Source organism: Anopheles coluzzii, chromosome 3 (genome assembly GCF_943734685.1).
Source record: "Anopheles coluzzii chromosome 3, AcolN3, whole genome shotgun sequence".
NCBI lineage: Eukaryota > Metazoa > Arthropoda > Insecta > Diptera > Culicidae > Anopheles > Anopheles coluzzii.
Window position 1 is genome coordinate 33,627,952 of NC_064671.1, and position 12,538 is coordinate 33,640,489.

Sequence of the window (12,538 nt, forward strand, 5' to 3'; positions counted from 1 at the left end):
GTAATACAATAGAAGGTTTATTCTAGAATTGTTTAAGTTTGAAGCAATTACTTTTGATTCTACGTTCTTTTCAATGATTAGATTTTTTGTGTCAAGTATAAGGGTTAGAAGTTAAGGTTAAAAAACAGTTTAAAGATTGAGAGAATGTTCCAGAAATACGGTGATGATTGGTGACTTGGTATACAGCTTGATATTTCTAGATTTTCCTGTAGAGTGTTTAATTACTATTATCATTATCCTTAAGTTTCATACAAATTACAGAATAAAACATGACTCTTTTATCAAATTATTCAAATTTGAGCACTGCAGGTCGAAATCGTGATATGGTTATAATTACATTTTTTATATTATTTTACTGGTTGTTTACCACCCATGATCTATGTAATTCTTCAGGCAAGACAGACACGTTTTCAAACGGGACTCCATACAGATCGCGTCTTGTGAGAACCGACTCGTTTATTCATTCAACCATCGAGCCAATATGTATCGTATAGCTTAAATCTGCATATGTTTCGTCACTTCATCTGTGTAATAGTACATTGATAAAATTCATTACTTATAATAGTTATGGAGCTACTTGTTCTTATATTTGTATTGTTTTAAACGATATGAACATTATATTTATGGTAAACGCAAGCCATAATGTATATTTTATTTATTCCTCCTTTATTTTTCCTCCCTCTAATTGAAAAATATGTAAAGCATTCTCTTTGAACCTCTTTTGCGTCACTATCTAGCTCTTGTAAAAATGCCTAATTTACTGTTTAAAATTCAACGACGTTCCGCACACATGCAACCAATATTTTGTTATCTTTCGCCATTCGGGACACCGAGAACACGTCCCGTCACAACACGGCAACGCGGTCGGGCACCGTTTAGCGTCAACGGCGGCGATGGTACCGGGCCAACCCCGGCAAACGCAATTGAGGGCGAGAGCGAGACACAACTCGACACAACGAATGCTGCGAGTGCGTGGAAGCGAACCCGCATCAGCGCGACACGGCAAACCAAAACACACCAAAAGGGAGAGTCTGACTCACCATTATCGCCATCACCACCACTGCTGCCGGCGTCTAACGTTGCGGCGTCCAGATCGCATATATAGACGTGGAGCGTACCGTTGCCACCGGACCAGTCGAGAGAACGTGCTCGGAGAGTAACGAACAAGTGTGGTGTATTGTGCGACCCTTACAGGTACGTGTGGAAGGGGGTGGGTGTGTGTGTGGTTAGCGCAATCTCATTCCTCCAGTGAACTGCAGCCCTTGGTAGGAAGTGGTTGGAAGTGTTTACTGTTTTTACTCTCACCGGGTCTCATCAATCGGTCCCATCTCTCCCACCGGCTGTTTTGTCTGTGCCTAAAAGTACTGTGTTATGACATTTCGTTGTTGATATTGTTGAGGTGGTGGCTGATGTGAATCCCACCAAACGGATCGAAGTAATCAATGCATTTCCCTTGTGTCGCTTTTCTCTCTACAGAAACGCAACCTACGAGCCAAACAGAGAGATAGAGAGTGTGTGTGTACGGTGCAGTTTTGTGCAGTGAGAGGTAACAAACGTCGGTAAATACGCAATCCTCGTGAAGGTTTCCTGGTGGAAAGTTCTGGAAAATTCGCCGTCTTCACCCCCAACAATCGCCGTGCGACAGAAATGCGTCGATTCGCGACCAGCCTGCTGCTGGTGGTTGCCTTGACCGTGACCGCCACCGTCGCCTATCCAGGTATGTTTGTGTGTGTGTGTGAATAAAGCATAAAATATGTCGACCACTTTCCATATGGCAGTGCCAGTGCAAGGGCAGGTGGAGGGCGATTTAAATTTAAAGATAGACCGCAAAACCGGTATCGCCAAGACGCAGTTTTTAAACGGTGTTCATGCCCAATCGATCGTTGGGGACATGAAAAATCAATTTTTACTGTGCAAATTTCAATATTCTAGAAACTGAAACACACTGAGCTGATCTTTTCTAGAGCATTCAATCGTTCAACGACGTTTCAATGCTGTGATAAGAGTTCGCGCCACCTCTGCCAGCCTGATGTTAGATAAAGATTCGCTTCTCTCACAGCGCAATGTTCGTGACTTTCGTGACTGGGTTTGCAGTGCGTGTGATGTTTCTCTCATGCCGGTAGCAATTTTAATTTTAGAGTCATGCACGAAGGCTGCTTTCTACTGGAGGAGGCGTAGTTTGCAGTCAATTTCCTGAAACCTGACGTGGTGTTCGACGACTGGAACGTATCGTATCTTTCTACCAGCCCCCTTATTTAGGGTTCTGGTACGAAACAAGTTTTTGGAGAACCAGAACTTGAGCCCCCAAAAATTCCCCAAAAAGCGATGCGAGAGTTATTGAGAACCTGTTTTCGATCTAGTTTTTCAGTTGTTGGGTTTTTTTAAGTCATTAGCAACTTTAAAGAACAAAACAGGCTCAATCAACGAAGATCTTGGGGCCACATATGCTTCAAGAGCGATCGCACAACAGGTACTAAGAACCAATCTGTTTTAATCCCAACAGATTGTGCACGGATTTTAATTGCCATGCGCCATAATTTTGTAGCCCCCAGAAAAGCCGCAGCTTCCGTTTGGCGTCTGTTTCGTTCTAGCAGCTTGCATAATTCCGACAAAAATTGTTGTAGAAGCGCGCGCGAGCGCGTGCGATCACGCTGGAGCTAATTAAAATCCATCCAACTCGCGCATGATATGTACCTAGCGTGTGTGTGTAAAACCACCGTACGTGCCCCGTTGGGAGATTTGTTGGATTGCCCACCTCGGGGCGCACGTATTTATAAACCATACCACCGGCCGGCCTCACTCATCAACATTGGGTCCGTTTTCGGCGAAGATGTTTACGAACGGAAAAATACGCGAACGCGCTTGCTATATGCACTGATGAGCTTCATTCATCTTTTGCGCTAGATATTCAGCATCTTTGGTTTCATTTCCTTTTCTTCGAATCTTCCGGTTCAGCATCTGTACGGTCACTGCTTCATTTGACCTTGGCAAGGTGTTGTGAACGTTATTTTTTATTTTTTCATCTTGTTTGGGGTACTTTGCGGTGAGCAATTTAGTGCGTCATCAACATCACACCGGCAGCTGAGCGTAGTGGCTGTATTGCTGGGATGTTTTTCATTTCCATTTCAAAAGTAATGACCCATCGGGGCACCATATGATTGCCACCGGAGTGGTTAATGGGAAAGTAAATTAGGAAGGTGGCGTAGCACTCACCAGCTCACTTCCGAGATGACTCGGTAGAGATTAAACTTGGTACGATGTGTCTACCATCTATTAGATGCACTTCCCGTGAGCATGACTTCTACGCCGCATCCATGCATTATCGCCCTGCCGGGAAGTCTCCGTATTGCCCCCTCGGTGGTGGGACATACAATTTTATTAACAATTTCGGTTGATTGTTGTGCTGTGCGTCCATTGGTCCGGCTACGCAGGGGTAGCCCTTTTCACACGCTGTACTCTTACAACGACCTGCACCCTCTCCGTTCGGTTCGCAACGTTGTGTACACTGCCTCATCATTGTGCTGCGTCGCTATTTCATTGACCGCGGATGGATGAGTTCTCGCTGTTGTGTCGGTACCTTGTGTGGGCTGGCAATGGAGCAATGGGTGTTGTGTTGCTGTAGTGTAAAAAGAATTCAATCGACCGGAGGGGGTCGTTTCAACGCGTTGAAGTGGACCGCAGGCAAATGCGCGCCAATCTGTTGGTAGGTGTTGGCGTACGACCAGTAATTTTGTTTCGTTTTTGTTACTGATTTAGATGGTCTTTTGCTGAATAATGGAAAAAGATTAGAAAGAAGCAAAAACTGGGGAAGCGTGTGTCAGAATTGGTCTTAGTTGATGATCCATAATTTAAATAACAGTTTCTTAGTAGCCTCTTTATGATTAATCCGTCTAATTTAGGCGTTTTGCCAAGGTGGACCATGGACATGCTCACTTTTCTTGTCATCAAATATGGTTTTAAATGGGGCTTTTTGCAGTACCTTTGTAAGAGCATAGCCTCATTAAATAATCGCTATTAGTCAGGGTTGTCAAAGCAACGTAACTTCTACGATACTGAATCTGCCCACAGTGATGATAGGTCACTGAAATGAATGTTTAAATAATATTTGTGTTGTTTCGGTCCATGCAAATCATGAAATCCACGAAAGAGTTTGTTTTGAGTTTGAAGAGTCCACAAAGTTTGATACTATGAAATTCGATGTTAAAAGTGAACTAGATGTAGATTTCACGAACAATATCATTGGTTGTATAAAGTAATATACAAACAGCCTCGATGGAGAGTGAACATGCTACCTTAACGATCTTTAACTCATCTCTTCCGTTGAAATGGATGCAACCAGGCTCAACGTCTTTAAAGTAACTTTGAAAGGAAAATATAGAATCTACTTCACCCCAACCCTCCATTCCCTTTCATTTGTGCGAATTTCAATCGAGAAGCTTGGCAGGAATTTCCGGCCCCGGAAGGCACACTTGAACGATTGGGCGATTGAGATGAAGCTAATTAAAATACTTTCGCGGTCGGCAAAGGTGGCAAAAGGTTGGAAGGGGGGCCATTCAAGAATGCCAAGAAGCGTTCGTCAAGTATTTGAAATTCTTCGGCGTTGTAGTTCCATCGCGGGGGGGGGGGGGGGGGGGTGGTGGAGGGAGAAAGCTCGCACATAACAGTTCGAACACCGCCCACCGCTGTAGTTGGATGCAAATGTTTTGATTTGAGTCGATGATTTACAATTGGTACCGTTTCGAAGGGAATTCCAGGGCAGGGACTAAAAACCGAATTCACTCCACAACCTTTTGCACACGGAAGGCAATGGTTCACCTAATTTCTCTGTGCAATTGACGTCTGGCATGCAGACAGGCCGTATGTGTGTTACTGGACCTCCCACACCACGATCTAGCGGCATGAGCAAGCGACGATTAGATTGTCGGTTGAATTTATTTCGTTGCGTGTTTTGAATACAGTTCCAGAACTTACAGGGTGTTGATGCAGGCTTCAGATTCCATCGGCTAGATGTTGAGTAAGTACGGGGGGTGCATTGCATTGTCAGCCACCGGTGCAGTTGTTGTGGGAGATGTGGGATTGCAAAGTACACTGACGGCACGTGACATTTGTAAAACCAGTTTTTACCGAAACGTTTGCCGTTTGCGGTCGTGCTATGTAACTACCCAAGATTAATAACCCTTGAAACTGTGAGGTGTCGATATGGCGTTTACCTCGAAAAATTGAAGCTCATTCACACACACATAATGCTCACACATTTGAGCGTACTCCGTCTGGGCATTGCTGTCAAAATGTTAAGACGAACGAGCAGCAGCAAACACGGAATTTGATTGTTCGAAACGCGCGTGGAAGCCGTATTGTTAGACGTTAGACATCACTCACGAAAGCAAACGCATTGTGCATTGAAAAGTGTTGCAATTACAGATAATTTGATTATCGTGTTTTTTTTCTACTACCACTCAATTGTTGCCATTTTTGTGTTGCTTTTGCCAATTCAATCCTGCGGAGAAGGGCATCTTCTTGGAGATGGATGCATCTTCGCAATAAACCCAGGCTCGACCTGAGCTTGTGTTTCGGGTGTACCGGTAGGTAGCTTCGAGTAGGTCATTGTGCTTGTGTAACTACTGTTATGTACTGTACTGTAGAATGGAAACAGCCTGTAGACACGATCTTACACGGTCCAGAGTAGGTCAACATTGCTCATGAACTGGTCGATCGGCTGAACGGAGGCAACAGTCACGTCGTAGAATACGCGCTGTCGCTAATAACAATGTCAACAGTGTCAATACAATACAGAGTACGATCGTGATCGACATGTTTAGTGGGGCGGAGGAGCGTTTGTTGAGAAATGGTTTGACAAGAATTCATCTTGGTCTTGATCTCTCGGATGAGTTTTCTTTCTTTTATTGAGAAGAGTGAGTTCATGTAGATCAAATACGATATTTAGATACTCGTGATAATTGAAGTGCTGGAAATAATCAAAAAGAGTCTCTTTCCCTTCAAGGTAATAACCATTACTGAAATGAATATGTAAGTACATTACCACAATTATTGGAAATTGGAACCATTCAGCAACCATTTTCATAAACATTTATATGAATTTCAAATGAATTCATACAGCATTTTTTCCTTATCAATGCAAATTGTGCACATCCATAAGGGTTGCAGCTTGTTTGGAACATCGTCGTCCTCCTGTAGACACCTATTTACCATTGATAATTTTAAAAACACGCATTAAGCGGGCACCCTCATGGGAGATACATTTCCAAATTGCACCAATTATGAAACAAAAGCCTGGTGCTTCGGCACAGCACTAGCGTTTCTCTGCGTGTTGGCCACGCCATCTAAGTGGTTGGTCACACGCGATTCTGTCATTTTGTGTGATTCAACGCCGCTCATCATCGCGGTCGTTTTTTTTGGAATTATTATTATGTGAACGATTCTTCCGCCGTTCGCTTCTGATCAGCATGGCAACGAAAGTGTGTCTGAAATTAGCGAGTCATGTGTGCAAGTGGAGGGTATGGAAGGTGCTTCTCGAGTGTAGAGAAGAACACTTCCACACCGGGCGCTAGTGTCATTCCAAAAGATCTTCATCGCAAAGAAACGGCCTAGTTGCATGCCCTCGGATGAATAATGATCGTTTTCCATTTATTTTGAATAATAACAACAACATCTACTGCTGATGGTGCTCCTACCTCTCCAACATCTTCATTACGTTTGAGCACATCAATTATGGCCGATTAGTGTGGCCACGGTTGCAATTATTCGTCCCCACTGCACGAAGCACCTGGAGGTAAAGGGGTACTCCGAAAAAGCGATTGAAACGTAAGGCTCCACCCCATTTTAGTGAGGGGGTTTTTTGCCCATCCTCTACTCTGCTCCGTAACAAATCGATTTCACCTTGATCGTGTCTCTTAGCCTTCCCTCCCCGCCAATGATGAAGCAGTTTTTCCAAATGGTGCGCAATAAACTTGAGACGATTTCGGAGATGACGAATGGACGATAAATTGTTCGCTTATGAGCATTATGGCTAACCGATTTTTTTAAAATCACTGATGTTTTTGTTCTTTTTTTGGCAGCGAGCTACGAGAAGGATGCAAACTCTGATGCCTCGGATGATGCAGAGTATATTGTGGTGCCGCTGTCACACCATCGCCCCACGTACTACAACCGTTATCCGTCGTCGTTCGAAGGCTTTGATGGTGTGGTAGATACCGGTGACTTTGCACCAGTGCCGGCTAGACCCGTGTACTTCCCATCGTACAATCCGTTCTCGTGGCATCTATCCGGATATCTGGATGGTGAGTAGCATCGGAAATTTGTGAAGTTGTTTCAGAATTCCTCAATTCTATATCCAAAACATTGTAGATCTTCTAAAGCGTGTCCGCGATCGTTTCTCTGGATCGTGGAATCCATTCTACGGTGGTGACTACCTGCCATCCGGACCAGGCTTCTTCCCAGTGGAAATTCCGGATGACTCGTCGGAAGATGGGGTCACTAACACCACCTCCACTGTGAAGGTAAGTGCCAATCGGGCATTGGCATTGGTTATGTGACTCATGTAATGATATCTTCTTCGTTGTAGGTCATCGATGGGCACAAGGTCGTCATTAATGATACGTACTACACGAAGAAGACGGAGTTCGGTACCTCAATCTTTAAGGTGCGTGTCATCGACGTGAAGCCAACGGACGATGGTAGCGCCGAGGCTACGACCCCCAAAGCACCGACCGATGTTGAGGTGGGCAATCGTAACGGTGACGATGGTGCGGAGTCGGACAAGGAACCGGCTGCACCTGCGACCGATGCGCCCAAGCGCGATACCGAGCTGGAATCGAGCGATGAAGACAAGACGACGGTGGACGATGACAATCTGAACACGATCGATACGTCCAACGTGGACATTGACGAGGCGAAGGAAAGGTTGGCCCCGGAGGAGGCGGAGGAGGTAAATACGGAAAGCTCTACCGATGCTGCGGAAGCTGCGGAACCTACTACTGCTACCTCAGCCGCTGCTGACGCTGCCTAACTCTATGCTGAACAGCTCTCGCTAGTGCAGCGCTTGCGCTCTAATACTTTCTCTGCTCCTTCCGGACTGATCTTCCCCTCCCCCCTTTTCAACCCCCTCTAAACATTCTCCCAAATGTGCATCCGATTAATTGTAACTCTACAAAGCCGTTCGTCGGGTGTTGCCATCTCTCATTCCATCACAGTCTTCCTGGAGATGCCTTCTTTTGGTGGTTGTATTGTAGCGAATCTGAAGGATGAAGGATCTCGATTTTTGTACACCTTTTTTCGAACTATTCCACTATCTATACATTATCTCATGCTCGCATATCTTCTAAAAATTATATCTAACGTTAAGCTCCTGTGATTGGATTACCATGTACCATTCATTCCCTACCAAGCTTGTGTCTCTCTGATTGCTCTGCTCCATTCCGATTAACCTTCATATCTTGGCGATCTTCCCCATTACCTTTTAGTAGCATGTACATAGGCATAGCTCTGGTATGAATGGTTCCATTCATTATTTTGCATTTTGTCTCATTACCGTCTTCTTGCCAAATGTCGTACCAACAAAACGTAGCAGAACTAGAAGCGGTTGCCAGAAGTGACATTTCACACGTCGGTGGTGCGGCTCCAGATGCGGCTGTACTTCACGCAACGCAATGCATCTTACATCGGCACGGAGAATAGAACACGGAGAGAGGGAAGGGAATGGGAGCTTAATGATGCCTTGGAGAGTGAAGTTTCAGGGTGTGATGGCATGATATTCCATTTCTTGCAGGAATGTTTTTAACTCACAACCCCAAAAACCCTGCTCTTCTACTGTACAGTGTGGCGATGGAACGTGATAGAAGTTTGTTGTTGAAAGATTTGTTCTTCCCGATTTCCGTTCCTACGAGAACGCTAACCAGTTAAGCTTTACACAGTGAACGATGTAAATAAAAGTTGATAAGAACTTACCTCTTGTGCCTTTCTACTTCTCTATTTCTTTCCTATTTTGTAACGTTTCACTCTGACCCTTTTCGTTTGCCGCTAGAAAGAGTTTGTTTTTTGCTAAGTTTATACATCTTAATACTACTGCGGAGTTTTCCGACGTAACCAACAAAACTGACAAGCATGAGAGCCTGTTTTGAGTGGTTTGACCACATAACGCGTGCTTAAAAATCTACTGTAAATATTTTACATTTCTAAGCAAAAACAACACAGATTGTACAGAAGTTCATTTAGAAGTAACAATGCTTGGCCATTAATGCCTTAAAGTTTCCTCTTTTTCAAGACATAAGATCACTAAGCTAGTGCAAATGGAATAGAATAGACAACAAAAGTTATAACGCACATCTCAAACAGTCCTCAGAAAAGTGGTCAGGACTGGAATCGTTCGAGGCAGCATCCGGACCGATGGGCGCGCAGCTAGTGGACGGTTCACCCGAGACGACCGTTCAGCGCAACCGTGAGAATAGTGAACTGCTGGAATCAAGCTCGGAAGAGGACTTTGTCGAACCGAACGTCAATGTACCCGCCCAATCCGTATCCAACGAATGGCCCAAACAGGACGATCGTCAACGCATCATCGTATCGTTGAACCGGTACAACGATCCCAAGTTCAACGCCAACCAGGAACGACCCGTCGGTGATGCTCCACCAGGATCACCGCCAGCCAGCGGGCACGATCTTTCCAACGACATTGCGATCAACTTCCGACTGGCGGCGGATAAAACGGTCACCACCAACCCGAACGCAATTACGTTCAACCCGATGAACCCACCGACAGTAGTCGTGCAGCGCGATCCTTTCCCCGTCGTTCCGGGCAGATTCCCTGGCGCTGTTCCTGGCGGACGGCCGGCGATGGGATTCCCTCCCCAGCAACCGGTCGGCGGTGGAGTGGGTTTTCCCTCTAATGTACCGTTTCCCGGCTTTCCCGGCGGCCAGTTTCCGGTGCAACCGTTCCCGATGTTTGGTGCACCGGTACCGGGTACAAACTTCGGACTGGCAGCAGTACCGCAGAACCCGCAGATACCGCCGTACTTCTTCGGCAATGGACAGTTCCGACGGCCTTAAACACGCTTCAAAGTTTGCGGGGAACTGGGTGGGTACGAAACTTGTAGCACGTAAGAGAAATGCTCATTTATTTATTGATCTAAATTATTGTAACTCAAGCGAGAAAGGTTTAGTAAGTGGCCGTTTCTTGGCAGACGCGTGGTTATTGTGTAAGGATAGTGGACTAGCACAGCAGGGATTGACGGCACCGTGCAGGGCTGGGTCGACGCGGTCGGGTTTTCAACCAATACCAAAGAAGTTCCCCCAATCAGCGTCGTACCTAGCGGCGTGAAATGCCGGGCAGCGTGAAAAACTTTGGAAAGAACTCAGACGAGGACTGCGGCAGCCACGGAGCAAAACAAGCCACACCAATACACGACCGGATGGTTTGGAAAATCAGGCGAAGAATGGGTGATTTTATTCTTCATTGGAAAATAATTTATTTACAACAGTTTTCGGACATTCTTTCGTGCTTCCGTGTGGCTTAAAACTTTCCCATCAACGGAAATCTCCCCCGCATCCCCTTCCCTTCGGTTGGTTCAAAATCATTGGAGATGCATGTGTGTAGTGGGCAAAAACTTCGATTGCAGGGAAACTGGCCCCTGGGAACTTTCGCCCCGATCGGCCAAAGTAACTTTGCTACAAATCCTTTTCCCTTTTATTCGTAAAGTATCGAAGTTCGGTTGGGATAGTTTGTGTGTTTGGGTTCGACTCTTCCGTTTGCCTGTTTCCGCATTATTGGAAAGATTAGTGAAGGCTAGAGAGCGCAAAGTTGGAGGATGAGCGGGAAAAGTGAATAAAGCGAAAACGGGATGGTCTATTAGTGGAAGTGGGTAGTGCAAGTTTGCGCCTTGAAGAAACTCTCACTCGCATGAAACTGAGCTGTGGATGGGGGAGGAAGGAAATTTTAAACATAATATTTTAAGAAGTGGCTTGAAGTTGTCTTCTTGCAATGTAAAGCAAGGCTGAGAAGCTGAAGTTGTATATTAATTTTGTAAATTGCAAGAAGGCAAATGTTTTTCGAGCTACAAACAAACACGAAACTCATGGATGCGCCTGCGGAGAGGAATGGGAAGCCGAACCCCTCAATGGAAGATGTGCTTTTGTGCAGCCCAAGGTAGACTAATTAATTTGTGCATTGTGTCTGACAAATGGTGCTAAATTTGGGAATGGAAGTACGGTACTGCGCTGCTGCACCTTGCCAGAAAAAAGGGAACAAAGGTGCGAACTGGTGAGAGGTTTTCGCGTTCGACTGCTGCAGCAAATAGAAGCATTTAGCAAATGGATGTAAAGGCAAAGGCAAACAATTCAATAAATCTAGTCTTCCCTGACAGATCCGCTGGCAACGTCGAACCGGCAAACGGGGAAGGATTTTAATTTGAGAAGATCTTTTTTTTTCACGTGTGCGCTGAAAGGCTGGAAGATTGTGGACTGGGGAATGGTTTTCTTCTGTTTGTTCGGACATTATACGGATTGAGAGGAGAAGGAAAAACAATCCCTGCTGCTACTGCTGCTCGCTGCTGCTGGAAAATAAGATTTTAATTAACACTTTCAAAAATTAATTCATTTTTTTTCACTTCTCTCAGCTCGGCTAGGAAAGGATAATCCTGTTCCAAGGAATATTACTCTTCCTTAACGGCCTGCACAGACGTATGGTTGGCCGACGCCGGACTGAGTGTAACACAGTGCTCAATCTGATACACATTCTTAGTGCAAACGTACGGCAGCTGGTCAATAGATTCGATACGGTAGCTTGGGCGGAAAAGCAAACAGCAGACGAAAAAAAAACAGATGAAGAAGGAACACGAATGGTTTGGATGGAGCAGGCGTATGCTTGTCTGGTGGTGGATTTTCTTCTAGATTGATCTCGTTCTGGCTTGCCGGAGGTGTTCCGTACAATGAGCAAGCAGTTGCCTTGAGGATTCTTCTGCTTTACAGGGGTAGTGTTGTTAGGTATAAAATGCAAACAATTGGTAATATAATTTGTATAACAAATGCCTAAATGCCAAAAATTTCTTACAAAACTTTGCAAAACTGTTTACTGTGAAGCGTCCGATAATTATACGGCGCACTGGCACCAATCGTACATGAAAAAAGTAAGGAATTTGACATGTTCGATATGTCGGTTGTCAAATTGAATCTGTCAAACCCATACTTTTTATTTGTTTTATATGTTCGATGTCGTGTTCGATTGGTGCCAGAGCGCCGTCCTAAAATGTAAAAAATCGCCTCGATAACTCGTAACGTTTTGTCAACGCCTAAAAGTATGCAATATGTAAAAATTAACTGCTTTCGTTGGACAAATAAAGCAGTCTATAATAAAAACAGGACAAATTTATTGCATATTTTCAGGCGTTTCAGCTATCCGCCCTTTAGTAAGCTCAGGCTAAATGTTAATACTTCAAGTATAATTGTACAATTTTCTAAAATGAATTAAAACGTTTTGACTGATCAATATCGAGTTTAATATACCAAGATGAAATTAAAAATGTATAGC

The 12,538-nt window shown here is 44.7% G+C and overlaps 1 protein-coding gene across 4 annotated transcripts; it reads left to right on the forward strand.

Moving 5' to 3' along the window:
* The first annotated feature begins 1,059 nt into the window (after positions 1-1,059).
* LOC120955657 (uncharacterized) lies at positions 1,060-11,418 on the forward strand. 4 transcript variants are annotated; one of them, XM_040376720.2, is made up of 6 exons: positions 1,060-1,194; positions 1,477-1,717; positions 7,077-7,298; positions 7,366-7,517; positions 7,583-7,945; positions 9,352-11,418. In XM_040376720.2, exons 2-6 carry the CDS (start codon positions 1,648-1,650, stop codon positions 10,060-10,062), a joined length of 1,518 nt encoding a protein of 505 aa, XP_040232654.2. In that variant the 5' UTR covers positions 1,060-1,194; positions 1,477-1,647; the 3' UTR covers positions 10,063-11,418. The 4 variants fall into 4 exon arrangements, with proteins under 4 accessions (XP_040232654.2, XP_040232657.2, XP_040232656.2 ...); XM_040376723.2 differs by having other exon boundaries at positions 1,106-1,210; XM_040376722.2 differs by lacking the exon at positions 1,060-1,194 and adding an exon at positions 1,235-1,361.
* The last annotated feature ends 1,120 nt before the right edge of the window (positions 11,419-12,538 follow it).